The 27,155-nt window shown below is 37.1% G+C and overlaps 1 protein-coding gene across 1 annotated transcript in view; it reads right to left on the reverse strand.

Moving 5' to 3' along the window:
• The window catches only part of adgrb1a (adhesion G protein-coupled receptor B1a), an 85,187-nt gene that overhangs the window by 20,423 nt on the left and 37,609 nt on the right, over positions 1–27,155 (reverse strand). Inside the window, exons 17-23 of the mRNA XM_088929070.1 lie at positions 17,730–17,856; positions 12,860–12,963; positions 10,291–10,393; positions 9,973–10,123; positions 9,470–9,539; positions 8,671–8,737; positions 8,163–8,248 (exon numbers count right to left, since the gene is read on the reverse strand). Coding sequence (XP_088785196.1) covers positions 8,163–8,248; positions 8,671–8,737; positions 9,470–9,539; positions 9,973–10,123; positions 10,291–10,393; positions 12,860–12,963; positions 17,730–17,856 — 708 coding nt within the window. The remainder of the gene's footprint in view (positions 1–8,162; positions 8,249–8,670; positions 8,738–9,469; positions 9,540–9,972; positions 10,124–10,290; positions 10,394–12,859; positions 12,964–17,729; positions 17,857–27,155) is intronic.

The following is a 27,155-nucleotide window of genomic DNA, read 5'->3' on the forward strand; positions in this document are numbered from 1 at the left end:
CTCTGTAGAGAGAGGGAGCTCTGACTGGTATCCAAAGGAAGATATGATCCTTAGTGAATTCTGAAAACATGATTGTGGTTATTCCAGAATCTAAGCTATGAAAAAATCTAAAGAAATCTAAAAAAAAAACCTAAGCATTACTAAAATTATACATTAATATATTTATTTTAAATAGATAATAGATAAAGGTTCAACCTTTCAGAATTTCTTCTTAAGTTACAACTCATTCTGTGTTGGTTTTATGTTATAACTATGTGTGTATTTAGTTTTGATAAAGAGGTCTGAGTTTTTTCCCATGAAGCCTTATTGCTCTTTCATTAGTTAGTTAACACCTTTAATTTTTCAAGACTATCTTAACTTAATGCAGAGTGATGCTCTGTTACTTTCTGAGCACCTTCTGGAAGCACTGAAATTAATTTGCATAATTACATTTCTAAACACTCTTTAAAATATTGTATAACATTATTTAAAGTAAGAACATTCATTAAGAAATTGAGCACATAAAATTATATTTAAGTGCAGTAAATATACAATATACACAATATACATTTAGTTAAAATACAATAATCTCCAGAAAAAAAAGTTGCTATTATATTTATATTTTGTTTCACAAAACAAATTACAAATAAAAACTGCTTCCTTTTTGAAAAGACATACTGTGTTCTTGAAGTTATATTTTCAACATTGTGTTATATTTAGTCAGCTTTGACCCTTATCCAATATCTATCCCTTCATGTACTGTACGGCACATATGCTATTAAACTTTTTAAGAATTAGCAGTTTCACCAATCCAAAGGCTGTTGCATATGACACTAATTTATTGAAAAAAAAGAAGTTGGTATTTATTTTAACCTGTGTACACAAAACAGTTACTTCATTAAAAGGGTAAGTTGATTAATTACTCTAATAAAACTAGAATAGCTACAAAAGTAATAAAAATGCTTTGATTTTTTAAAGATAGTTTCCTTGTGTTTGGACCCATCATTATCAGCCCAAATTAGAATTGGTCCAAGCTTGGCCCCCTTATGAGGTCTCAATTGGAAATAGAATGCCATTTCCATACTAAGAGCAGAGAGGGTGACGTCATTAATGACTTTGGGACATGTTCTGCCATGTATAATACTATATGTTGATTCTAGGTCTCGACATAACAAAACCTCTTTTCTGCAAGAAATACGGTAAAGAAAATCTGTCAGCAAAGTGGGCTGGCATCCAAACTGTAGCTTTCCAGTTTATAACACCCCAAATCCTTTACATTCCTAAATATGCTGAGAAGTCCAGGAGCAGGGACCGCTGGTCTTTCAGTGATTTCGTTTACAAAAGACCACACTTATATACGCATTTTAAAATGCAGAAGCTTGGCATTGTGTCCTGGATAATTTATAGCCTCCTGATACCCGTTTACGATCTTGTTACTTAACTGACATTTAATTTGTCTCAGAACCATTGTATTTAAAGCTAAGACATTTTAGCCAAGTACTTACTGTGCTACTTAGGGCTTTTAAAACAGAAATTGCAAGGTCATGTTGTTTCTAATGCAAGCCTGGACACTGAGCGCAGCAAAATAACTATTCCATGATGAGAAGTCACAGGAATAAGTGCGTGTCAGCATCAGTCACAGAAAGAAAATTGAGCGATTTGGCATTCGTTTAATTTTACTATACCTAAAACAATCTTTTGCAAATCCTGAGTTGTACATATTGCGGAAGGTTGGGCACGGTAGAAAAACACCTCCCTAAATTGCAAGAGGCTCAGATAGCACTGTGCCATTTTACGTAAGAATAAAAACCTCAACTGGAGAATACTCACATGAAATTAGCTGCAGGTATGTGGCCACTAGGAAGATATACAAAGGAACAGTTCAGAGAAGAGTGCAGCTGTCTGCTCTAGGCATCAGCAGGAGAAAGACATCAAATGTTCCACTGAAGAACAGTTTGATCATTCTCAGAATCAGTGCTGACCGAGGAAGGTAATGCCAAAATGAAGTGGCCGTGCCCTAAACCACTGCTGATGGAGGGGTTTTGCAAAAGATGAAAGAATGGCCATTCCCAGGACTAGCTCTGATGGATGGAAGTACTCCCTGAAACGAGCCACCTCTGATGGAAGACTTCCTGAAGTACCCTTCGAAGGGGCACTGGTGAAAGGAAGAAGGCAGAAAGCTCTAGGATTGTGCAGCAACCTGACAGAAAGGTGGAGTCTTTTCCTTTCTCCAAACCCCTAATACAAATGGGGGAAAGGAAGAGAAGAAGAGGTCTCTTCCACAAAAGAGGGTGTACTGGGACAAAGGCAATAATCCCAGAGAGGATTTCAATTGTAGTTATTGGGTCTGCCTGGAGATCTACAAAAGATATCTGCTGAAGAAGGGAACTCAGGAGAAGAGTCAATCCCAGAAGGGAAGGAAAGATGATAGATTCGCAAGAGCACCCCAAGAGATGAGAAATTAAGGAACACATAGAGCGTAAGAGCTACTGGCATAGAGGCAGCTATCCAGAACATCCTGTAATCTTAAATCCTACTGAGAGGGAAGCAGCAATAAAGTGGATTTGGAAATGTAAAACCTACTGTGATGGAGGCAGCATAAAATATATAGTCTGAGGCATAACCTGTGCTGAGGAGGCAATCAATATATGGGAAGAGATATGCATGCTTGGACGAGTAGGGGTATAGAAAAAACTCTACCATAATTTGAGGTTCCTTGGGAGCAGCCCAGTGGTGATCCGTAATCCCAAAGGGGATAAGAGAGAGTGCCTACCATACACAGAACAACAGAGGAGCTCAGGGTTGGTTCTAGAGAAAACATGACACAATGTCTGAAGCACAGAAGGCTAGGGATGGCATGCAAAGATGTGCAGGCTCAAAGAGTTCACAAAACCCTGTGAGCATAGAAGAAAATACAACCACAGGACAACTGAAACATTGCAAGAATCCGCAATCCAAAAGTCATGGGCTGTGGGTCGAAGTACAAAACTAAGAGTGGTGACATCCAAACCAGCTAATGAATAGTTATCCTTCCTACACTGTAGTGTATACTGGAAACAGTAGCTATAGGTGATATACAATGTAAATATATTCAACCTTAAAAGATAAATATATCGAAATGCTGTCATCCATTAATATACAGTATCATGTTTTCTTAGGATCCTCTTTTAAACAGATGTTTGGGCTTTTTACTTGAAAATAAAGCTCACCTGCCAAATCTATTGCAATAATATGATATAACAGACCTATCACTCACCAACCTACTAAACAGGGTGAACAAATGTAGTACCAATACTAAGCATTAATTCTTTGATTTTATGTTTCAACGTCTAAAGCAATTGCAGTACTGATAATCATGTTATTATGTACACACAAAGCGCATAATTTGTCTTAAACAGGGTATACAGTATATCCATATAAACTGCACTTTCCTTTCTCTGTGCATTGCCATATTTTTACATACTTTGACTTGTAAATTACAGTCAACTGTACACAGTTAAAACCTGGCACCTAAAAAAATACTAACATTGATATGAAAACAAATTCAACAAACAAGCACACACAGAAAACAAATTTGTACAACTATTGTCCATGTAAAAATCCAGGAAATAACATTACAATATTTAGGCATTAATAAATGTTGCCTGGAGAAGTCATATAATGCACTTCTATCAAGCTGGCATTTTTCTTCTGACCTGCAAAAAAGGGTACTGCAGTGCTGCTAGGCATCTGTGTTTCACCTTGCTAATGTATTATAGAGGATTTGAAAGGCAGCTACAGATAGGATTGCACTGATCACAGACTAGCCCTTGACTGTCTCCTTCTTTCTCAGAACAGACTAGGACACAGTGAAAAGCCTTAGAACTGTCTATCATTTTTTTATTTACTGAGGACAGGTGTATGCCTTAATCTTCCACCTCCATTTCAAGACTACTGTCTTACTATGGTCCAGCAGGATCCATTTCAGTGCCTATTTTGACTATCTGATGCTAATTTCTGGCTTTCAATTAGGAATGTAAGCACGCCGCTTAGATACTTAAGGCCTTTATGTTCTGTTTTTTGTACTTCTCGGAAGAACAGCTGGCTCTTATCATAATGTCCCTTTAGTATCTCAGTGCTTTGCCTTAAGGCTGTACTACTGCAGTATGAACAGCCTGTTACACCGCAACCTGACACTGTGCAATCAGAGCTGCATTAATATACAGCTTTTAACAACTAATATAAAACACATCACAGGTTTATATTGTATATATGTATAACTTTCAATTTCTTTGGAAGGGCAACATGACCAATACATTACCTCCTGAAGGCAATGTCATTAAAATACGTAAGCAGTTCATTTTAAAACATCCTACTAAACAATCTCATCTGTGCCTGATGGATTCTGTGAATTAAATATTATGGAACTACACAAGAAGGCAACAATCAATAAATGGGGGAATACAGTGATATATAGAAAACATATGTCTATTTATTCTTCATTAATTAAGTCTTGCTTAGTATATAATATGATATTTAAATGAAAATTGTATTAAAGCTGGCTGAACATATTTTTAAGAAAAACGCTACTAATTCCAGTCCAAATTTGAACTTCATACAACTTCAATATATGATAAGCAACAGGTCCGGAGAGAAATATAAAAGTGTACAATTATGACCATCTACAGTATAAATTGTTAATGAATATGACCTGCTTGGCTAACCCTTTCAGTCCTAATCTAGACTGTATTTACTCCTCTCAAAATTACTCACCTTCACATTTTGGTTGTACAGACTTATGAAATGTAACAGCACAAATCTATCTCAAAATAGATTGATTAAAGAAAAATATTGATTTGAATAAGCCTTTCTTTTCACTCCAGCCAAAAATGCGCAGACAAAAGCTCATGCTAGTCGGAGTGCTCATTGCTCTGCCATGCACTGGTTATATTCTCCTGACAGTGTAAGTAGAGCAATTTGTGTCAAGGAATTTACACTTAAACATCTGAGCTTATTTTATCATTGGCCCATACTTGTCATTGCACAGAGCAACAGAAAAGGCTTAACAACGATAATTACAGCTTTAAAGGCTGACAACAAGCACAAAAATCAATGTCAAGAATGGGTGGCTCTAATTGCAAATGTTTAAGTCCAGATTGTCAAGCACAAATACTGAAGTTTACATCACAAACTTCTGTTTGTCGAGAATGTTTTCTCAGGAATCACATTATGGTAACTGTTGGGAACAAGTCCCAAATGGCATTGTGGGATTGTGTCCTTCAGATATTATAATGTGTCCATCGAGAAATAGCCCAGTTCATTTAGTTTCATTAAATTCATTACCTATCGACCACTTGGAGCCAAATGAGAGAAAAATTAACAAATCTGAATGGGATCCCATGACCAGTGAACAGGAAAGACCGGCCAGGTTTTAAAAGAGTTCTATTAACTATTATCACTTCTCCTTGCAGATATATTAAACTTGCTGCAGTTATCGCACTGCATAGCAAATTGTTATCACATCATTGGAAAGTACATCCTGATGTTAAATGCAGACCACCAGAACTGAACACTAGCTCAATTCATTGTTCTCCCACTTGAGTGCTATGCATGGCCCAACATATCTACCGCACTCTGTTTCTGCAACTATGCCAGTTACTTCTTCAATAGGCGTTGAACAAGTCATTTATTGAATCTACCAGCTTTTCTAGTTAAATTGTTGATGACTGATACACAGTCAAACTACAAGGTCCAGCATCATCTTTATCTATCTGTCTCTTTCCCAGATAGAGAAGATTATCACAGATGACATACTGTCTGTCCTGTGTTATCTCTCCTACCCCTAACATCCAACTCAGTTGTTCATAATCCATATCCATCTGTTTCTCGCTGTATCTGCACATACACATACCCAAGGGGATTTAAAGAAGCAGGTCAAAGCTTCACAGATTTGAGGATGCTTTGGAAATGTGGCACAGTTCATAAAAGGAAAGGCCAAAGATGCAAACACAAATTTGAGAGTCCATGCTGACTAGCAAAGAATCAGAGGAGTGGTTTCTCTTAATAAACAAGGAGAATGGGCTTGACAATCCTCAAAAAGTTTTAAGTTTTTCAAATGTGGAATGACCATTGTATTTTAATATAAATATCAGAAAAATCAAAATACATTTCTTAATATTTAGACTGTACTGAAACAAAGGGAGCTTTGTGCAAATTATTTTGATCCAAATGCATTATTTTTAAAATGGTTTATATTAACATTACTATTTATTGTGATAACTACTAAATGTTGTGTAGTAGTTGTTAACTGCTAACTAAATGTTGATCAATAAAGAGATAAGTTCAGTGAAATATGACCTATTTACCTTAAAGGTCATGCTCTTCAGAAATTGTGCCCTATTGGAAATATATTTTTTTAGAAATAGATTTGTTGTCATCTCTCATTATGCAAGCCTGCCCCAATATTATTATTATGATATTTTTATTGTTGTTATTATTATTATTATTATTATTGTTGTTGTTGTTATTATTGTTGTTGTTATTGTCATTATCATGTAGGGGTTAAGGGTTAAGAGTCCACAGAGAATCGTCTATTTATCTTATAGATAAATTTTCTCTTTTTAATTTCCCTAAAGTCAACATGAATGACAGGGGGAGCTGGGGACCAAATAGGTTTACTTGTGAATGCAAATCTCCTGAGTGTGAGGGTCCTTACTGTGGCAAGGGGATGCTGCAGAATTTGAACACAACAAATTAACAACAAATAGAATTTATCAGAGAGGCAATTATAGAGGCATCACATTGTTTCAATAAAGAGCAGCTGGATGCAATAAAATGCCAAAGTGGAGACCTGTCTGGTTGCTAAGGGATACAGAAACCAGGGAGGGAGTCAGCCCAGTTTTACATCAAGGGTCAGCAGGCCAAAAACTGCATGCACTGTCTCTACACCTTTCAGAACACATTTATAGTGTGATACCACAAATGCCTTCTCTAGTATGGCTGCATGGAGCACACTGACTCATTGGCACAGTTTAAAAACAACTATCAATGCCCAGCATTCAAGATAAAAAGAGCTGTGGGCTTCATAAACATTACTGTACGCTGTAAAGATACATTTTTTTATAAATACTGTTGTGCAATATGTTCATAAATGTTCTAAATCACAAATAACATAAGATGTGAACAGTTTGTTCTGCACTTAGCAGTGTTATTAACCGCACTGAGGCAGCCCAGTTAATTATCTAATTTGTGACTTTGTTCTGCCTCCCTTCTTGGCTTTCCGATTCCCTTCAATTAAAGAAGAAAAATAAATGGATATTATCTTAACACAGTATATACACAGGTACATATCAATAGCTACATCTGCAAAAAGAAAGCTGCAGCAATGTACAGAAGCACATATGATATACAAAACCATAAAAAAGATGCAATGAGGTGAACACAAACATTTGGATTAATAACCAGTTGTCCCTCCTGATGTCCAAAGCCTTGAACTGGCTACTTATAAACATATTGTAGAACTATCAGACTTTCTTGATCTTTACAGAATCATACAAGCTTGCGATGAATTCTTTCAATGAAAATATAACATTAGATATTTTCCACAAATTATTTACTCTGGAAAACCCAAAGAGTAAGTACAGAACTGCATGTATCTAGATCTTAAAATAAAATAAAACACTATGGAAATATAGAGAAAAGAGCAACATCATTAAACTAGCTCATTATGTTTACTCTTCACCTACAGCTATCTACACATCTAAAACAGAACATAAAATAATATTTAATATATTGCTTTAATCAAATCTCATTTAGCTGGTACCTTATTACTACTCTGTCATACTCCCAGTTTCTGAATTCAGACGAGCTAGCCCAAAATGCTTCTCCTGTCCACTCTACCCTACCTTACAAATATACCCTTTCCTGCTTCCCTTGGAAACCATGACTGGCCACCTTTTTCCCATGTAGCTAATTGCCAATTTTAAATGTCACCCTTTCTTCCAGTTCCTTTGCTCTGTCCCTTGCAGTTCCTTTGCTCAGCCTCTCTGCAGTAAGCCAACTGCTTTCTGCATTAGGCCCTAGTTATAGGAGTCTCACTAAGCTCTTTAGTAGAAGTGCCTGTGGAAAAGCCATCTCTCTCCCCCCCCTGTAGACAGGCTGGTTAGGAATCCACAAATGGATGGTTATGTATTGATAAGGCATACCCTGCCCGCTCCTTCAGTTTCTTATCTGTAATCCCATCTTTGGATACAAGTTTGTTAAAAACCAGAATCCCAATAACCATGTTCACCTGTTAAAAACAGAAACAGACATGGTAAAACACCAACATCTGCATTTAATCTTCTGTCTTCTGCATTCAGAGTGTCTATGTATGAATTATTGTTGATATAAAACTCACAGGAAAGGTCCTTAGCACAGACTTTATGCAGAATTAGAAATATTTCTCAACTTGTTTTAATATAACCAACACAAAACTAATATTGCTGCTCAAATAAATGACTGTTATACAGTATATTACTATACGTTTTACATGACTCTAAATACACATTCCTACCTATGTGTTTTTTGTGATATTTTTCTTAGGCACACAAGATGTCAATCTAGCATCTTCAGGCTAAACTAAAGTTTTTCATTCTGTACATGCAAAATATCACTATATAAAAGAATAGTGGATAGTGCATAAGGAACTGAGCCTGAAATGCAGTGCAATACCAAAACGACAGCAGCAGCTGGTCCCACGAAGGCATAAAGGAGACCTCCTTCCAGAGAAAGCCAGCAACTACAAGAGAGACAGAAAGGCTTACAGTTTGCAGTCTGACACCCACAGACACACAGATAACCTGGGAAGCAGACTGGATAGTAAACAATCAAGAAAGACAGAAGGGTATACGTAAAAAAAGGTAAAACAGTCAAGGAACACTACATACATTGAAACATACATTCTACTGCAATACTAATAAGATTGGCAGTTAATACTGTCATTAAAAATGAACAGAGACATGTCAGTGACTACTCTTATGCTGCAAATCATTCCCTGTCTGATTATGTAATTGGATCTTCTTTCTCCAAAAGACTCCTATGTTACTGGTTAATACTTCTGTAAATATATTTAAGAATCACACTTTTAAGTGTAATTATTAATAAATGCAATATTAGTTTGTCAGGGAGATTAGCAAGATAATATCAGCATTTTCATTTACTGCCAGTGTACCTGTCTAGAATCAACTGTACATATAAAGATGTAAAAAAATAAGGTCTACAAATATCTGATGGAAAACTGAAACTGTTTTCAGCAGTTATTAGTTTCTGTCTCATTCAAAAAGGATATACCGCTCCTTCGCGAATACACCTCCAATAAATTATGTCTTTTCTGGTTTCTTCTGTATTTTGAAATAAAAACAGGTGCTAAACCAATTTCAATACATTTTGCAATGGCACTGCATGTAAAAGTCACTCAGAACCAAAGAGCCAGTTTCTGTGATGCTGCAGAAATTGTAAGATGAACACTCACTAGTTGACAGTGCCATATCCTTTAGCTTTGGTGAATCCCACAGACACGGCAACAACCAGAGCAGGGAGACCTGGAAGACAGGACACAAAAATCGTTAGAACATTGAGCAGTGGATATAGATAGAGGCCACAAGTGAAAAATTAGAAAAATAAGGTTCTATGAGATAATAAATCTTGGTATAGTAATAAAAAGAGGTGTACACAAGCTCTGAAAACAGCTAGGAGAAACAATAGTCTTAATTCAGAACGTTTTTTTGATAAGTAAATAGGAAGGAGCTTAGTTGTCATTCACCAAACAAGACTCCTCTCTGGCTCATCAGAGAGCACAGAAATAATGGACTGACTTTCCTCAAGCAAAGTCACTTAAACACAGAAGACCATGTGTGAAGGCCATTTCTGATTTATTCTGGGGTACTGACACACTCACAGGCAAACCTTATCCAGTCCAGAGACAGAGATCCTAGGAGATGTGTAAAATAAGGAGGAGTGCGCAGATCGACTCACCCCAACCCAAGCAGAGGAAGCGCTTGCGGATGATGCGGTTTCTCAGGCGGCCTGTGACTGCCATGTAGGACTGCCATGCCTCTGTCAGCACCCAGCAGAATGAGGACAGGAAGAAGAAGTGCAGGAATGCAGCAACCAGAGTGCACACCACCTTGGAGAGGGAGAGAAACAGAGAGGGAGTCTTAATATGCCCACTGCATTTAAGACTGAGAGAGAGACAACAAGGAGGCAAAATAAAGAACATTTCCTCAGCCATGTCTCATTTTGAACCAAACACCTATGAGTCTTGCAGTAATAAACATTGGGGGCTTCTCATACCTTGTTCCGGGTCTGTGTTTGTCCAATTAGGATTAGGGCATTGGATGATATGATAGACAGGCAGAAGTTGATTAGGATGACTGAGCGCTCTGAACGGATATACCTGAAAGACAAGCACAGGGATAGAAACAACAGTGAGGAAGGGTAACAAAAGGCCATCTGAACAATAGGAGGGAACACCCTCAGTAGAGAGAGGGGGTTAAGGGGAACAAGAGTCCCCAGATACCAATACCTATAAAAATCAAAATAATAGTCAGAAGGTAAATAGGAATAGCAACTATGCTTCTATTCAATGTAAAAATCCACGTTGTGATATTCATTAAGAATATGTTCAATGTCATTCACCTATAAAAAAACAATAAAAGCCCAAGGACTTTTACACATTTTTTCTTATTTCTGATGTAAATTCCAACTAATTTCTGTTGAATTTCAAACTGGTTAAAGAAGATTCACATTTACTTTCTTTCATCCCTCCATTAATACTACATTATTCTCAAAGTGTTTCAGAATGTTCAAGTCTTTTGTAACACAAGAATCTTTCTGAGACATTGTTCAGTGGATGACTGAATGCGAGCAAGCCACCCGCCAGCCCATTTTTGATAGCCCTGGATCAATGGTAATGAACAGCACCTCACAATTCTTTAGTTTTTTTCTTAGAACAACAAATGATAATAAAGAATGGGGTTGATTTGCTTTAAAAGAAGAATTCTATCAATCTAAATTTAAAATAAATAACATAGAACACTATTCTTGTACAGTATATTCACCCTGATCTGAAAGACCTGCTGTATTATTGTCAGCCTAGAGAAGATTTGATAAGTATTTACTGCAGAATAGTTTTCTTTTGTTGTATTGCTAACATCTATTTTTTTTAAATTGCATCTGTTCAGTTTTGAAATCAAATGTATTTTTATTTATTTGCTATTTATTTCAGCAGTATAAACTAAGAAAACAAGCACATAATCTCATGCGGAAGTAATTTCCTTCGGTGTTGTTTGAAACTATCAGATCAGACTGCTGATGCATATCTTCTTAATCCCTTCCAGGCTTTAGAGAGATCTTAATTAATTATCCATATCTAATCTCAATTGGACACATCCTAGAGGCCACAGGATCAGGTCAGCCCAATTAAACTCCCAGTGAAGTCAAATCAGCTGAAGTCAATAAGCAAAAGAGGCATTCTGTTGCTCTTAATGGGTTTCAGTCTACATTTCTATCTAACAAAAACAAATAAAGAGAACTCTAATATTAAAGGGTCTGTCTCTCTAAAAAGGTATAGATCTTGTGCATCAATAACAGTGCACGATACTACAACAGTCAGAAGCTAAGGTACATTGATAACCCTCAAATGAACTTAAGTGCTACTGCATGGTAGCATTATGTGCTACCATGTGCTACTGCATTACACGTGCACAGCACAGTGTTGAAAAAACAAACTCAACCCGGCCAAGAGGACTAGAGCCTGAGCTTACTGTAGTGCCAGCTGGAAATACTTACAAGAGAGCCAGACTCCTAGCACACAGTAACCTGAGCACTGGGACAGGTTTATTCTCCATTATCCCTCAATTAAGGTGGGCAAACACTGTTGTGTGTTTCTGTTTACAAGATAGCAGGCAGACTGTGCTCTTGGCTGTTTGTCAAATAAATGGCAATTTAAATCTTTCAGATTAATGTTTGATTTCTAAATGACAAGCTGTCTTTTCAGAATGCAAAGCATTCCTCTCAGCAGATATGGCTTCATCTGCTTGCTCAGTCACGTAAGACACTAGGACTGCAAGATGGCAGAGGCTTCCCTGTGGTAGCAGAGACAGAGGAGGTTTAATGAATCGCTGTGCACTCAAAACCCCAACATGCCTCCACTGCAGATTGTGGTGGGATTCTTGTGAGGTTACAAGGATGTTCAGGAACCGTTTATCTTTTATTTTCACAAACTGTGGGACCTTTGTCAACACTTTAAAATAGATCTATTACATTTGTGTTACATAACTGTTGTTGTTGTTGTAGTTGTTATTTTTTTATGAAAGTGAGATCTACTGAACCATAAACTAGGACATCTTTAAGGCTGATATTAACCAATCATGCTTTGTCAATTAAGAACAGTGAGGCAGAACTAAAAAAAAGGTTGATTAAAGAATAGATACAACATTTACATTTGCTGGGAAATGAGAGACCTCTAATGGTACAAAACAAAAACATGTCATTGTTCTGTTCTCTCAGCTACTGTAAGAATGCAGTAATACTGAAAGACTGTTGTCTTTTTAAACTGTTATGAAGCAAGGGGGATTTTAGGACAAAGCAGTCTCAATTCGGAGGTGTCAAAAACCAGAGCTGAATAAATGAGAAAATAAGCAATTATGTGTCACATTATGTTAGGTACACAGGCATGTGTGAAACAGTGCATATAGGTGGATTGGTACAGTTCCGTACAGTCTGCACAAGAGCCATCAGCAGACAAAACCTAAAGTAAATCAGCCTGTGATGGATAAAAGCCTTATTTCTTGCCATTGAAAAAAATAGGAAACTATGCATTCAGTTGGCATTTGATGAATTTTAGAACTCAAGTTCTTACTTCCACACAGACACATAGATGATGATGAGGAGGAGCAGAGTGAGAGAGGACACTCCGCAGCCCACAATCAGAGTCACCGAGGGCAGAAGGACTTTGTCCATGTTCTGCAAAAAGAAGAAAAAGAGCCCCATCAGAAAACAGGACAGAGAAGCCTCCAAAATCAATTAACATCTTGATGAAGTCTCTAAATCCTGGTCAGATTTTTGCAGTTGCTAATCCAAACCCAGCCTACTTAATGACATAATTGGGCTAGGACTGTCAGCCAAGGTGAATTCAAGGTGAGACAGTAAAAGGTGTACTGCTGGGGAAATAGCAGATAAAGACAAACCAATAAAGAACAGCACAGTGTTGCATAAAAATAAATACAATCATTACTTCTAATGGAAACACTCCTATCTGACAAACCTGATTAATATAGAGAATCTGTTTAATGAAAAAAACAAATACTTTTTTACCAGACTAATACAATACATTCCCATGGTCATATTCTTGCAGTGATTACAATTGTTGATGGTGATGTATTCTTCTGTCAGACAGTGTGCAGTAATCAATCTGCTAATGTTATGAATTTGTGCAGTGTTTTTGCTAGGGCAGGAGTCAGTGGGACATTCAATTGAACACACTGGGAAGGATAGTGGAGGCAAGGAGGAGGCTAGAGACAGCAGCTGCCTATGCAGCATTACCTGTATCCACCCTGCTGGGACAGACAGGTGTTCACTAATCAACCTGCACCTCCTATACTAAGATACTCATTAACTCAGGTTAGTATGCCAATAATAATGCTCACCCAAGTGAAGGTGAAACATGCTGCTGAGCAAGCTTTTCTTTGCGTGCAAACTATGTTTAACACTCCAGCAGCAACACCGTAGTGACAGGTACTGTCAAATACAATAATGCTTCTTGGGAGGTTATGAATGAACTAGAAAAGCTTTTCAATATCTCAGGACTCTGCTTTCTTTTCTAGTTTCTCTTTTTTTTTTTCTTTAAAACAAAAAACAAAAACCATCAGGCAAAATGAATGACTCAAAAATGCCATGATGGACACAAATGTGGATACTAATTCCCAAATTAAAGGAAAATGTATTAAACAAAATACAACTACAGTTAAGAAACTTTGGCTGCCTACACTAAACAAAATATATTCCCTTTCTTATACTTGCTTAAGGTTTTTGACAAAAGTATGCAAGTACAGTCAACTGGGGCTTATTAGGATGTTATTCTTAGCATGTTAGTCTCTGCTTACACCACAGGCACCATCTTGCCTTTAACATGCCCACTGGCCTGGAATCTTCCAGTACAGACCAAGGCTAGAACTGTTTGAGCTCACAGTACTGCTGTGTGTACTCTTTACTGTAGCTTTACTATGAATGTACAGGAGGCCTGATAATGAAATGCTCCCTACCCAAGCCTCACTGAGGAGATAATTGGTACAGTTTATAGCACGCCTTGTCTCCAGGTTTGATTCTTATACTGGGCCAAGTTAATTAAATTCATTTGATTAACCTGCACTACAGCAGTCCCACAAAAAGCAAGGAGACTGTGATTAAAAGTGCACTGGAATGGAACACAGGGGAAATTGACAAACGTTAACTGCTATCACACAATGGATTATGAACATTTAATCTTGACATTCCAGAAACAGTGCTGTCCGATTATAAAATGCAAGATACTCATAAAGTAATAATCATGTAATGCAGGAAAACTAAACAGTATAATTAGAATACCATTAATTAAAACCCATTTGAATATTTCACATCCCAACTCTGCAGCTGTGTGTAGTTCAACAGGACCCAGATTTAAGCAAGTATACAGTACATATCAATCCGAAATGTCCAATATAAAAGCACAAACTTCTACTGAAATGTATTTTTCATGGTTTACCCATGCCATTGCTACAGAAACAGTTCAGAGAAAATGAGAGCCAAGCTCTGTTCAGTATTTCGTTTTGGTTAAGTGATGTCTTGAGACAGACATTGGGACAAGATGGTATAGAAAGACCATTTACATTCAGATGCAAAAACAAATCCATTACAGTTTAAAAAGATTCATGGTCTTAGATGAATAAATACTGCTGTGTTCAAATCAGCAGACAGAGTTATGAACACTGTTTGGCTACAGTGTTCATAACTGGCATATCTGGCATAGCAAGATTGCTATGCCAATATTGCAAGTGCCAATTTAGCTCCAAATCCCACTGAAACTGGAATATGGATTTGTGTTTAATAGCATCAGATCCTTCATGCATGTTCATAATTCCAAATCTGCAAACTGTAGGTTGATGCATAAACCAAAGTATCATGATTTAAGCAGGCATTCAGTTGTTAATAATACTTTAATATTTAGTGCACCAGGGAGAAGACAAAGACTGCATATTAATTTACCTTCAGCTCATAGTAACTAACAACAACAGTAACATAAGTGTCATTATGTTCGCATTTAATTGTGTAATATGTTCAAAATAGCGCTAAAGCTAATTTTAAATGGTTTAATTAAACTAAAAAAATTGTGAGAAGAGGTCTATTCTTAAGCATTATTGAACAATCTTATCTATTTTTGATTTTGTAGAAAGACTGGAAAGTAAAGCAATGTTAGACAATGTTGTCATAACACAGAAGTGCATACATTTAGGTAATTTACATTGTACAAAAATTTTGATTGTCCTGTCCACCAGAAATTGTACAACTGTTTGAACAGGCTAAAACCCATTTTGCGGTCAGGGGCACAGTTGGCCCAAACCAATAGACAGCACAGCCAGCAGCTGTCTACAAAATCAGTGCAACAGCTTTGCATCTAAATCTTTCCAACTGCATCACTGGCACAGAATTCAATAAAAAAGTGATTTCAGAAGAGGCCTTAGTGCCATCTGAATCTTGAGATAAGAAGTGTTTAGGTGTTTCTTGAAATATCCCTATCATGATCTCTAGTATGGCAGCCTCTAGTATGGCCGTCATTCTCCCTTGTGTACCACATATTTCTATGAAGCTTATAATTAACATTTAGGATGGCAGGTGTGGTTTTTGTCTGTTACCAGTCTCAGTTTCTTTTTGGAGTTAAATCTACAGAAATCAGGAATGATTGTTTAAAATGATTGCCTTTTCTCTTTTTCTACAGCCCATCACTTTGCAGCGCGTGGTATTCAAGAAGTGTAGAAGGTACATTAGCGAGAGTGAAAATGTCTGCTTGGCAACCAGATGTCTGTCTCTCATTGGTTAGCTTCTTTGCTATTCACAGGCTGTTCAAGACTAGCTGCAGACATGGCTGCTGGACAGAAAATGTTCAGATATTGGCAACTGCAAGAGAAATTATTACCACTGTGCCTGGAGCCTACAGACACAAGGGCATTTCATCTGTCCTTCTCATTTGGCAAACTGGCGAAAAGGAAACAATCACATCACCAAAAATATACATGCAGCTGACAAAACACTGCACTGAGCTGAAAAACACAGCACATCTGTCCAGGTAGAAAAGAACAGAAATTTAGAATGTAATGCATTTTCATTGACAGTGGGGTAGCAACAGGCCAAAATTAAAACAGCAGAATCTGCTCTAATGCAAACAAGGCACAGTGTTCAGTGTAACCTAATGATGAACCTTAATTCAGCACTACAAGGATATATTTCAGAAAAAATATATATTTTTTGTAGAATACAGATTTATACCTGAAATTGATTGCAAACAGGGATGTTAATGTAGCATTTACAGAAGAAAACCAACATTCAATCTGAAAGCAATATTTATTTTAGTGTAGCATATTATATTGATTATTTATTAGACGTTTTCTTTATTAATACACATAAGCTTTACTAGTTAAACTCAATCACATAAAATAACCATCAGGTTTGATGCAGCAAGTGCAAGTAGCAGGCAATCATTAAATCCAGAAGGTGGAAAAGATTCTGGCCAGGTTATTTTTTTTCTCCTTTTCCCACTATCTGGGCCAACCCACACAAAAGGCCCTGTTATACCGTCTTCTATAGCTTTAAGAGCCTCCAGTGCAGATGTTGTTACCAGGGCAACTAGTGAACAAAATGCTTTAGAGGCAGTTTCCACTCTAATAATAACCAATCTTACTCAATGAAAATTTTGCACAAAGACACTGCCCTTTTCTACAGAAATACAGAAAAATGCCTGGTATTAACCTTCACATCCCCAATTTAAACAGTGTGTATCCAATGCATATGAGTATTAGGAGAGCATGGCCTTTTATAAAAAATACATTTGAAGAAACCTGCAAGTACTTAATTTTTAGGATAACCTTCCTGTGAGGATTAAAACTCTTTTTTTGAATACTTATGGAGACAAATTATGTACACGTTGAAAAGGGTTCGCTTTCAACTGCTTTGCAGTTTTGGCTGTATAAAAAAAAATAAAACGACGTTGCAAACAGAAAATGTTTTTTTTTAATTATTTAAATGCATTTCAACCATAATTGTTATTCCCGCGAATGCAAACCTCATTTTGTTGCCATAGCACAATTGCGTACCGTATCTTTATTCCATGCTTTTGATAATGTATGCTAATCAAATCTAGATTAATCAACAGCAACACGATAATCAAGCTTGTTGCTTTAAAACTGGACGAGCAACCTTTATTATGGTTACAAGATCAGTAATAAGATAACTATGAAATGGACGACATTTTATCAGTCAAAGAATCTATAAAGTGTTCTTCACCTATTTGCAACACATCACATAAACTGACATGAAATTAAGATATTGCTGAATACCACTGACACGCTGGCGAGAGAGACTGAGAGCAAGCGAGCTAGAATGATCTGTTGATACAGAATGACACAAACGATATTTTTCGTTTTTAAATTAAACAAAAGCTACGCTAGTAGGGCTGAAAGAAATGGAAGTGTTCGACTTACCATATCAGGATTTAGCCGTGCTAAAATGGCGAAGGTGGAGAGTCTGTCACAGACACATTTAGTTCTGAATGAATCGACTGGGACCGCTCTGCATCCTCTGCCAGACCACGATCCAAGCAGAGAGGAGCTACACGGGGAGAGAGAAGATAGAACACGGCGAATTAGACAGAGAAAACCGAATCCAATCCTCAAATTAGCTAGCTCTTTCTTAATCCTTTACACTCTCCACTGCATCACACACAGCTGTATAAAAACAGGCTGGGAATTGTGAAGAGAGGTCTAGCTGAAGCCGCATACACTGCAAGGTTTCTCCTCGTACAGGTTATTCCAATACAAGCGAAACAAATCTGTTAATTATTCTAAAACCAGAAAAAAACTTAAATCCACATATAATGTATCAATGTAATGTGAACATTTTTAAATGTCTACTCTGAGTATTAAAAAGAGTGTTAAAAAGTGAACAAATTTGATCAAGTGAAAATGTATTTAAGCACCCCTAATTAAAGTGGGTCATTACCCGAAATAGGGGAAATGAGGCTGTATCAGACACACTATGTAAGCGGACTACAGGGATAAGATTAAACTAATCATTATCGTATACTCCATTGTACAAAAATCCCTAGTGAGACAGCTACAGAAAGTGACTCAGGACATCCAATAAAACATTCGGAGACATTTCTGTGCACGTGTTTTTATTTCTGCTATGTTATATGGAAAATAAAAGTAAGTCCAGATTGTGGATTGTAGAATTAAAGCTCAGTCTAAGACCTCTTTAAATATTCAAGTCTTGCAGTTGTATCTGACTACTTCCTTCATCAATTTTATCATTTAACATCATTTAACAGCCATTGTTCTTCATAAACAGTTAATGTATAGCAAGAAACCACTTAATTTCTGAGAGTTATGGGTGTCGCCTAATGGACTTTTTAAAAGATGCTCTGGAGGAAACATCTGTCCAGAGCATCTTTTTAAAAAGTCCATTAGGACTGTCCTAATCTTGTCCACTTCTGCTCTCCTATGTATTTTTATCACGTCTACCGAGCTTGTCTTTGCACACCTCTCTTGCAACCATTCCTCCACCTCATCTTCACCCTTCCCTGGCTCTTTTTTCACAGAAGTGAGGCAGGGTTTGATCACGGCCTCATCCTTATGGGGAGGATGCGGTTCCCTTAGTTATGTAAGTTATTGTATGATAAATATCCTCTAATACATACTGTCTCTATATCACATTCATTAGGATTTACTGAACTACTGTAAGTATTTGGATCTGCCACACTCTTTCAGAGATCTTGAGACAGTTCAGGTTAGAAATGCAAGTGCCTTTTGGTGACCTCATCTTGTCCTTAACATATTTGTGAGCATGCAATACGCAATACAGTGTTTGTTAGGAGAGGTTAATGTCAACTGCCCTTTGTTTGTCCTGACAATATTGGAATTTGTAGCTTTAAAGTATCTCATGTACAGCTTTGTTTTACAACAGCAGAAATAGTTTTTCCAGCCACAAGTACAAGCTCTAATTCCACAGCGGTCCCAACAATAAATACAAGTTTGTTACAACTAACATCACACCTACTGTTATGCAAACCTAATTCCTCATATGACTACAGAACCAATTACGCACACAGCTAGTGTGACAGCTAAACTTACACTTAATGTCACAACTGCTATGGCTCTTACAGACAACCTCCGCTACAGCTACCATCTCAGCAGCAGGATGGAGGAGGTGAGCTCATTACCCTTATGTACAGTATAGGGCCATAAGCAGCAAAGCCAGTGAAGTTGTTGGTGGATGACAGCCACTGTGTGCTGTGAGTTCGTCACTCCCACACATTCTGCTGTCTGCCCAATACGCACAGTTTCTGTCACAGGCTGAGTAATGTCTCTGCTATTAAAACTTTCAGGTAGATCCTTAAAAATAGTATCAAGGTAAAGTAATGGCAGACAAGGAATCAAAGTTCGCTGAAGTGAATACAAATATGGAATTTACAGTAGATCTCCATAAGCATCCACAGCTACTGAGTTGTATGATTTTAGAAACAAAAACATTTTAATGTTAAACAAAGCAAAGGTTAATACCAAAGAATGACTGTTATTGATAGAATAATGGCTTTGTTCATAATCCTACTTTACCTGTGGGTAGCATATGCTGGCTCTATACAGTATATTGTCTCATCAATGGCACCAGTGTGAAATATATTTGAATAATTTCAGTCTCTAAGTTCAGACCACTTTAAGGAACATGAGATGGGAGACCCTGTATGCTGTCATCGTAAAAAAATATATATATAGTCATTATTCAATAACTACAAGGTTTTTGGCATCACAATTTAAGTCACACCATGCATTGCTTGGTTATGTATAGCAGCAATATAAAAATGGATGAAATCAAGAAATGTTTAAAAATGATTGTTGTGTCTCTAGAAAACCTATTAGAATGAATGTGAGAAAATACAGTAGGTAAGGAATGTCTTGTGAGTGGGTGGACAAGTTTCTTTTTAAATAACCCCTGTCCTTCTGTCAGTGTGTAATGCAATGTCACTTTTGCATTCAGCATGCTTTCAATGCCACTGGTCTTTGCACATGGTACTATAATTCGTAGCAGTCTTTCTTATATAAAGATTTATATCTAAAGCTTGGTGAACTGCAGGAGTATCTCCACTAACTTCATGGTACACTGGAGTCAGGATCAGTGGTATGGCAGGGCAGTATTCAGTGAGCTTGCAGTCTGGCTGAAGAATACAAAGTAAAGGCATGCTGACAGAGGGAGCCCCCTCTGGGCAATCAGGCTCAGCTCCTGGCACTGATCTGGGATCTTGGGTAGAAAGGTTTTAAATGGGCCATTTAGCAAAGTGAGCCTCTCTTTTGCTTTTCCTCACTCCCCCTCTTCTCATCTCATTTACTACATTCGCAGTCTGAAAGTGGAACTAAAGTGCTCAGCTGGGAAATGCATGATTCCACATTGTTGAATCTTTTCCTCTCGGCAGAAGTTACTTGTATGCTGAATGTCTGGCTACAAGCCTCATACACTGCAGTTTATGAATCTGTGGAGTTATCAGCAAAGCCGTGATCTGAAAGCCATGAGAAAACTCTGGAGCTGAAAGCTAAGGACAGTCGAACAGAGATAGACCCAGAAAGGTCTGGCCTGTGGCCTGGAGAAAGGGAAACAACTTGCCCTTGGATTCCAGACATTTTGCCTTGAAAGATTTTTAAAACAAATTAGCATTAGTGCCTGAGGCAAATATTCATTGAATATACATAACAATTGAGCTGAATCTCCGTAATTAGATGTCAAATGTGCTCTAACTGGTGGTTGTATTTTTTTATTCTTTATCTCATAAAATAATTATAATAGTTGTTACATGAAATGTCAAGGGCGGGTTACTTAAGGCACCTGTTTTATTTAAATGGAACCTTTTTGAATTACTTGTTATCAGATATCGCATATGAATTTCCTGAGGGAAATGCATGACTCCGTATACAGTGTAAAATGTAAAAGGTACATTATTTAATGAACTGCTCTATTTCTTTTGCATGCACAGTCCATATACTAATTTTTTGTTCACAGATGTAGTTAACAAATGTTCTTCTATTTCTTTTTCACAACAAGAATGATTCATTCCAAAAGCCTTCAAGTTCCACTGCCCTGCAAGTGTCACTTTTTTAGTTTAATGATATGGAATTCACACAAGCATTACAAATGCCATGACATTGTATCCTCACTAGAGAGTGTCAGGTGTGGGAGTCTGTGGATGGTGACTGTGAGAAGAAGTAGGATTGCTGTCGTAATATCCATAATTTAGGTATCCTATTGTAAATCAAATTCAAGGAATTTCAATCTTTTTTTCTTTTAAATTCCTGTTCAATTCCTTTCTTTACTATCAAAAATAATAAATTCCTAAACTTAAAGCTATGCACATTTAGCAAAAAAAAATGATAGCAGCAATCGTCATCATACATTTCAACCTGTACTTGTCTGCAGAACACAGTCACACAGCTGTGCAATCTGACACCACTTAGCTAAGGCGGTAGACAGTCCTCTCTGCACACTGTCCAGTTCCAAGGCCTGCCCTTTTCCCAGTGCATGGTAACAGATCAGATCACTCTCAGAGGCAGAACAGAGAACTCAGTCAGTCTAGCTATTTGTAATTAAGTAATTACATATTCTCTCATCTATTCTGTACATCAGCTACCGCTTTTTCTTAACAGCCCTTTCTGGAAGTTTAATCCTAAATGCTATTAATCTTACTGCTAAATTTGAAAACATTGCTTTGCCAAATCCATAACCATAAATTTAATGTATTTCTTATTTCTACAATTATGGCCTTATGTTGTCAGTATATTGGCGAGGATGTCATCACTAGAATCAAAACCTTGCATTTCATTCCCAAAATTCCAGACTTGGGAGAAACTTGGGGATAACTTATCGTCAGAGACAGAAGAAGGCAGCTTGAAACAGCCTTGAAAACCAGTGTTTCTTCCTTGTCCCAAATTTGCATAAAGCATGTAGTCAGTTACAACAGAACTGTCTCTAGCCCTGGTCCTGCAGGACCTTGAATGCAGCGTGTTTAATAGGGTAACCCCTATATCATCAATTCCTAAAGGCCCAGTACAATTTAACTGTGGTCAATTAAGCAGCTGATGTGTTCAATTAAGTATTTAGAGATCATTTGGAACAGAAATCAGTATATCTTTCAACCCTCATGGACCAGTTCCTTAACTGAAAAAAAACACTTGTTTAATTGATTCATAACTTCCACGTATTCCCAGTATTTAACAAAGAGGCAATTCAGGGGACCCTAAAAGACTAATAGGACTGTGGTTCCTAAAGACCAGGTTGGAGACTCCTGTTATACATCTTAATATTCTGAAAACATACCTCCAATTTACATGCATCTGCAGAATTAACCAGGTACTTAAAACACTTTTTGCATAGACCACAACAATATCACTTCCAATACAGCTGAATGAAAAAAAATGCCTTGACTTAACTCAGACGTAGCTAAAACTCAGTTAAAATGGTCCAATGTAAGCCTTTGTGATGACACTGTTGCATACAGCAGAACTTTCAGGGTCTTACATAAGATTAAGTTTAACATGCAGTTGCTAAGCAACAGAATGGACTTCGTTCTAGAGGGTTTTTCGTAGAAAAAGAAAGTGGCTGCTGGCAAATTAAAAATGCCTCATGCTGCTAATGTGGTCTACTATTTCATGGGTCTGTGCTTTACACTCCTTCCTTCAATTTAACTCCACTTGTCATTGAGTCTCTTAGGTTCCTAAAATCACCTGCAATCATACACAGTTTATCACACAGGTATTCAATATCACTGCTGAAATATGTATGCAGAGGTCCAATTGTGCATGCTCAGTCCCATATCATCACAGAGCATCATTCCTTTGCACATCTTCTGGCCTTCTTTAGGTCTTAAAATATCCATACTCACTCCCTGGCTGCCATTAACGACAGTAATATAGCTGTGTAGCTAGTTGTAAAGGTGTTTACTGGATACCCGCCTTTTACTGTAGCATACATTTTTGCTTGACCTTCAAATTAAAACCCCGTATCCTTGCCAGGCAGTAGTGGCTCTAATATTAAAACAACAACATTTGCAATAAAATGGAAAGCGAATGTCTGCACAAATACATCAGGCACATTTTAAAGGTGTTAGTGCCCAATATAACATCCCAACATAAAAACAACATAAACAATACAAAAGAATATGCTGGACAAAGAGGAACACTGCAGTGTCTCACTACTAAGAGATGACAGTAAGCAACTAAAAAGACAGTCAGTTCACCACGACCCGTCCATCAACTATTATTAGTACAAGACTCCTTCCTCCATTTTTTTATTTAAGATGTTTTGTACATTGTTATATTATTCTGTAGAATCAATCATTTTTAAAAAAAGATTTTTGTCAAATCTATACACACTGTATTGAAGTATTCACTATTACAGGGAAATTGTTGTAAAATTGGATTTTTATGTACAAATGCTGAGTAACAAGATACCACTAATAAAAAATATGTAATAAAAAATTTGGAACTTCCTAAAGCTATGCACTAGACACTAGAATACGCAGCTGTAAAAAATGTATGCAGAATACAAATAAGCCTTAGGGAATTTGATATAACAAAAAAGCTCATTAAGACATTGTGTCAGCTTGGATCCCTTCTCCTGTTCCTGTTCGAGCTGTCTCCTTTGACAAAGACTCCCTTCTCTAAGGCTAAGGCTAGGCAGCACACACCAGGTACCACACAGAGCTAGCCAGACACACAGCACTATACTCACCCCAGAAAATGTGTAGAGACACTCCCATACATAAAAACTAGGCTTTATTATTACTCTTTCTCTTGAGCTCCCTTTCTTGTCATGCTTGTGTAATCACTCCTCAAAGCTTTGAAGAGTTATTAGTGCAGAGGCAGTGTGGCAAAGAGCAGAATGCGAAAACAGTCATGGTAATGAGCTTTCTTTCTTCACTTAAATATCTAGTTATGTGTACCCATTCTGCTTCAGTCACTGATAACTCCTCCTTGTCCTCCTTGATATACCAGTATTTGTTCTGTCCCTTATTCCTCTTGTTCATGTTGCTTTGTTGTTGATCTTTTCTTTGTCTTTCTAAGTGTGATCTCCTGGCAGCACTAGCATGCAGAGTGCTTTCAGAGATAGTTACAATAGTTGGTACTGAGCTGCTCTGACCTGTCTGCACACCTCAGGTAAACATCTTATTAGCTTTTTCTGGGTACTGAGCTAAATTAATAAATTGGGCAGTGACAGTAACTGCCCTTTGTCTCTGCATCCAGCAGGGGTGGGTAGAACACTTATAAAAAATCCTCATGCTAAATCTGTAATTACTTGTGTTTTCCAGCCCTCCCCATCTTTCTGCTAGTTATTTAGTTAACTAAATAGGGTTTAACAATGTTTTTGAATACTTTATTGTACAGTAGGTATCATGATTTTATTCTACATTTATCATAGTGAAGCACAGTGACTACTCAGTGACTACACTCAGTGAGGTTTATTGATTTGTGTCCTGATCAGGGGGTAATCTCTGAATTTCATTGAATTCCCCCAGTGGTGAACAGCACCACAGTGAGGAAAACACTCAGTCTTAATTCCACAGAAGTCCAAGAAGAGCAAAAAATAAAGGCTGTGTTCTTAGAGTAGTAAATAAATATTTTCTTTTCCGTCTGAAAGGTCACATTTGATACGCTCTGAAAAAACAGTTTCCTGAGTGATAGTGAACTTTAGACTTTATTGAAACTGAAGAATATACATGTATATAAGCTTGCTGGACATTTACTTTCAATGAAAAACTTAAGCCATTCATTTGCCGTGTCATTATGTGATATTACAGTGGTAGACCTAGACAGATCAATTTGTCAGGAAGCAGGGAGTTAGATTTCTAAATGCATTCCTTTCAGGCAATTGATATTTTAACAAAATCCAGTAAAAGCAGCACCCTAGGGATAGGGCAGCTAATTCATCGTACTTGAACTGTGGTGATAACAAATTGATCCTGAACTATTTAACAGAAACTCTTCCAATAAATTCACACCAAGTGTGATCCGGAACCCTGCCGACCTCATCTCTGCAATCACTCACACAGCCACTTGCTTCTAGAGACACAACTGTTCAGACAGAGTTCAAGGCACAGGAGAGTCAATCAACAATGCACTTTACTTGAGTTTTCAAGGGCCCCTCTCAGACTTCTTGTCTGATATGGAAAGAAATGGTTTTCAAACTTCAGAGAGAGTGGGTAGTGAGCTACTTTCTGGCCTACCTGAAATCCATTACTAGATGAGTTTTGGACTTCACTGGAGTCCCTTCATCTAACGTTTTTTTTTTAGATCTTACTTAGGTCTGACTCATTTCTAAGCACCAGTATGCTTATAATGGCATTCAATACCATCTAGCTTTACTACAAAAATTGGAATTTTATCCACCCATTCGTTTTTTTAAATCCGCTTATCCAGTACAGGTTCGCGCAAGGGAGCCAAAGCCTAACTCGACAAGCAATGGGAGCAAGGTGAGATACGCGCTGGATGGGACATCACTCCTTCACAGGGTCAGTTGGAATTTCATGTTAAAATAAATGAATTAAAACTAAGTTTCAGTAGCTCAAACTTATAGTGACTGATGACTCACTGGGACAGAAAACAGGCGTTTTACTAGCTCAGACAGAGCTCACTCAGAGTTCATTAAGATGCTTCATGGTCAAGGTGTCAGAGAGTGTGTGAGGGATGTGACTGCACCCAATGTTAACTTATGACTTAACCCGCTTGTATGGCCCCAATATAAATCCAGTTTTTAATGTATTTTAATCTCTGCAGTCTGCCTGATATTGAGCCAACTGTAGCAACATAATTCAAATAAATATCTGAATGTCATCTACTAGCAGAAACTGTTTTTTTTAATTTAAAATAAATCATGGCAAAAGTTATCAGTCAAAACTTAGACCTACTGTATTTGCAGCTTCATATTAACTATCTGTAGCTACCTGAGACTCCAAGTGCAATTTCTGACATTATGTCTGCGTCAATAATGCGAGCATTATTGAAAAACTGATTTTTACATTTCCTTTCAATGAGTGAAAGCATTTTTTGAGACGTTGTTTAGAAATCAAGATGTCACTAGAAAAAATAAAATGAAAGTGTATGTGAAAACAAATATTTCTGAAAAAAAATAACATCCAACTTTAATTTTGTATGCAAATTCCATCGGAACAACTGCTAGCTTTCCATAGCATGGTGAATTTGGCCAGAAAAAAAAAACATATTTGGACTGGAAGAGTAAAGTAGAAACTTCATTCAATCAGTTGTCAACTTACAGTACATGCCGTGTCTTTCGGTTTTCTGTTATAAAAGCATGTGAGTGCAAGGAAAACATATAACTTGCAAGTAATAAGTTGACCTGATTTCCTGAGGGTACAAAGAGGTCAGGAACATAACTTACTCATCTCTTACTTGATCAAATGTTTTTTTTCTCCTCAAGTGCCATTGTAGCTAGTATAAAAAGGTTTATCCAGATTCCCAAATTGGAACTGCTGGCAATTTCATTTGCAATCCAAGTGCACTACCACTTGAAAATCATGTACAGTAGATCTTTATATGTAAGTGAGAAGCATATCATTTATTCTACTTAATTATCCCTCAAAATTTTTTATTTATAGATTTCATTAAATGGTACATGGATATATCTTGGTTAAATTGTTAGGTTGAAGTAAGGATCTAATGACAGAATGTGTAGGAGACCAACAGACAGCTAATAATATTACTTAACAAAATCTTAATTCAAATTTACCTAATTCCAAAAGTTGAGAAACATAGAAGTACATATTTTTACAGTATCATACCTACAACCATAATATTTTATCAGAAGTGTAACAATCTCTTACACTCCATTATGCCACAGTGTTACTAATCCCT

The sequence above is a fragment of the Atractosteus spatula genome, chromosome 12 (genome assembly GCF_055471065.1).
Source record: "Atractosteus spatula isolate fAtrSpa1 chromosome 12, fAtrSpa1.hap1, whole genome shotgun sequence".
Lineage (NCBI taxonomy): Eukaryota > Metazoa > Chordata > Actinopteri > Semionotiformes > Lepisosteidae > Atractosteus > Atractosteus spatula.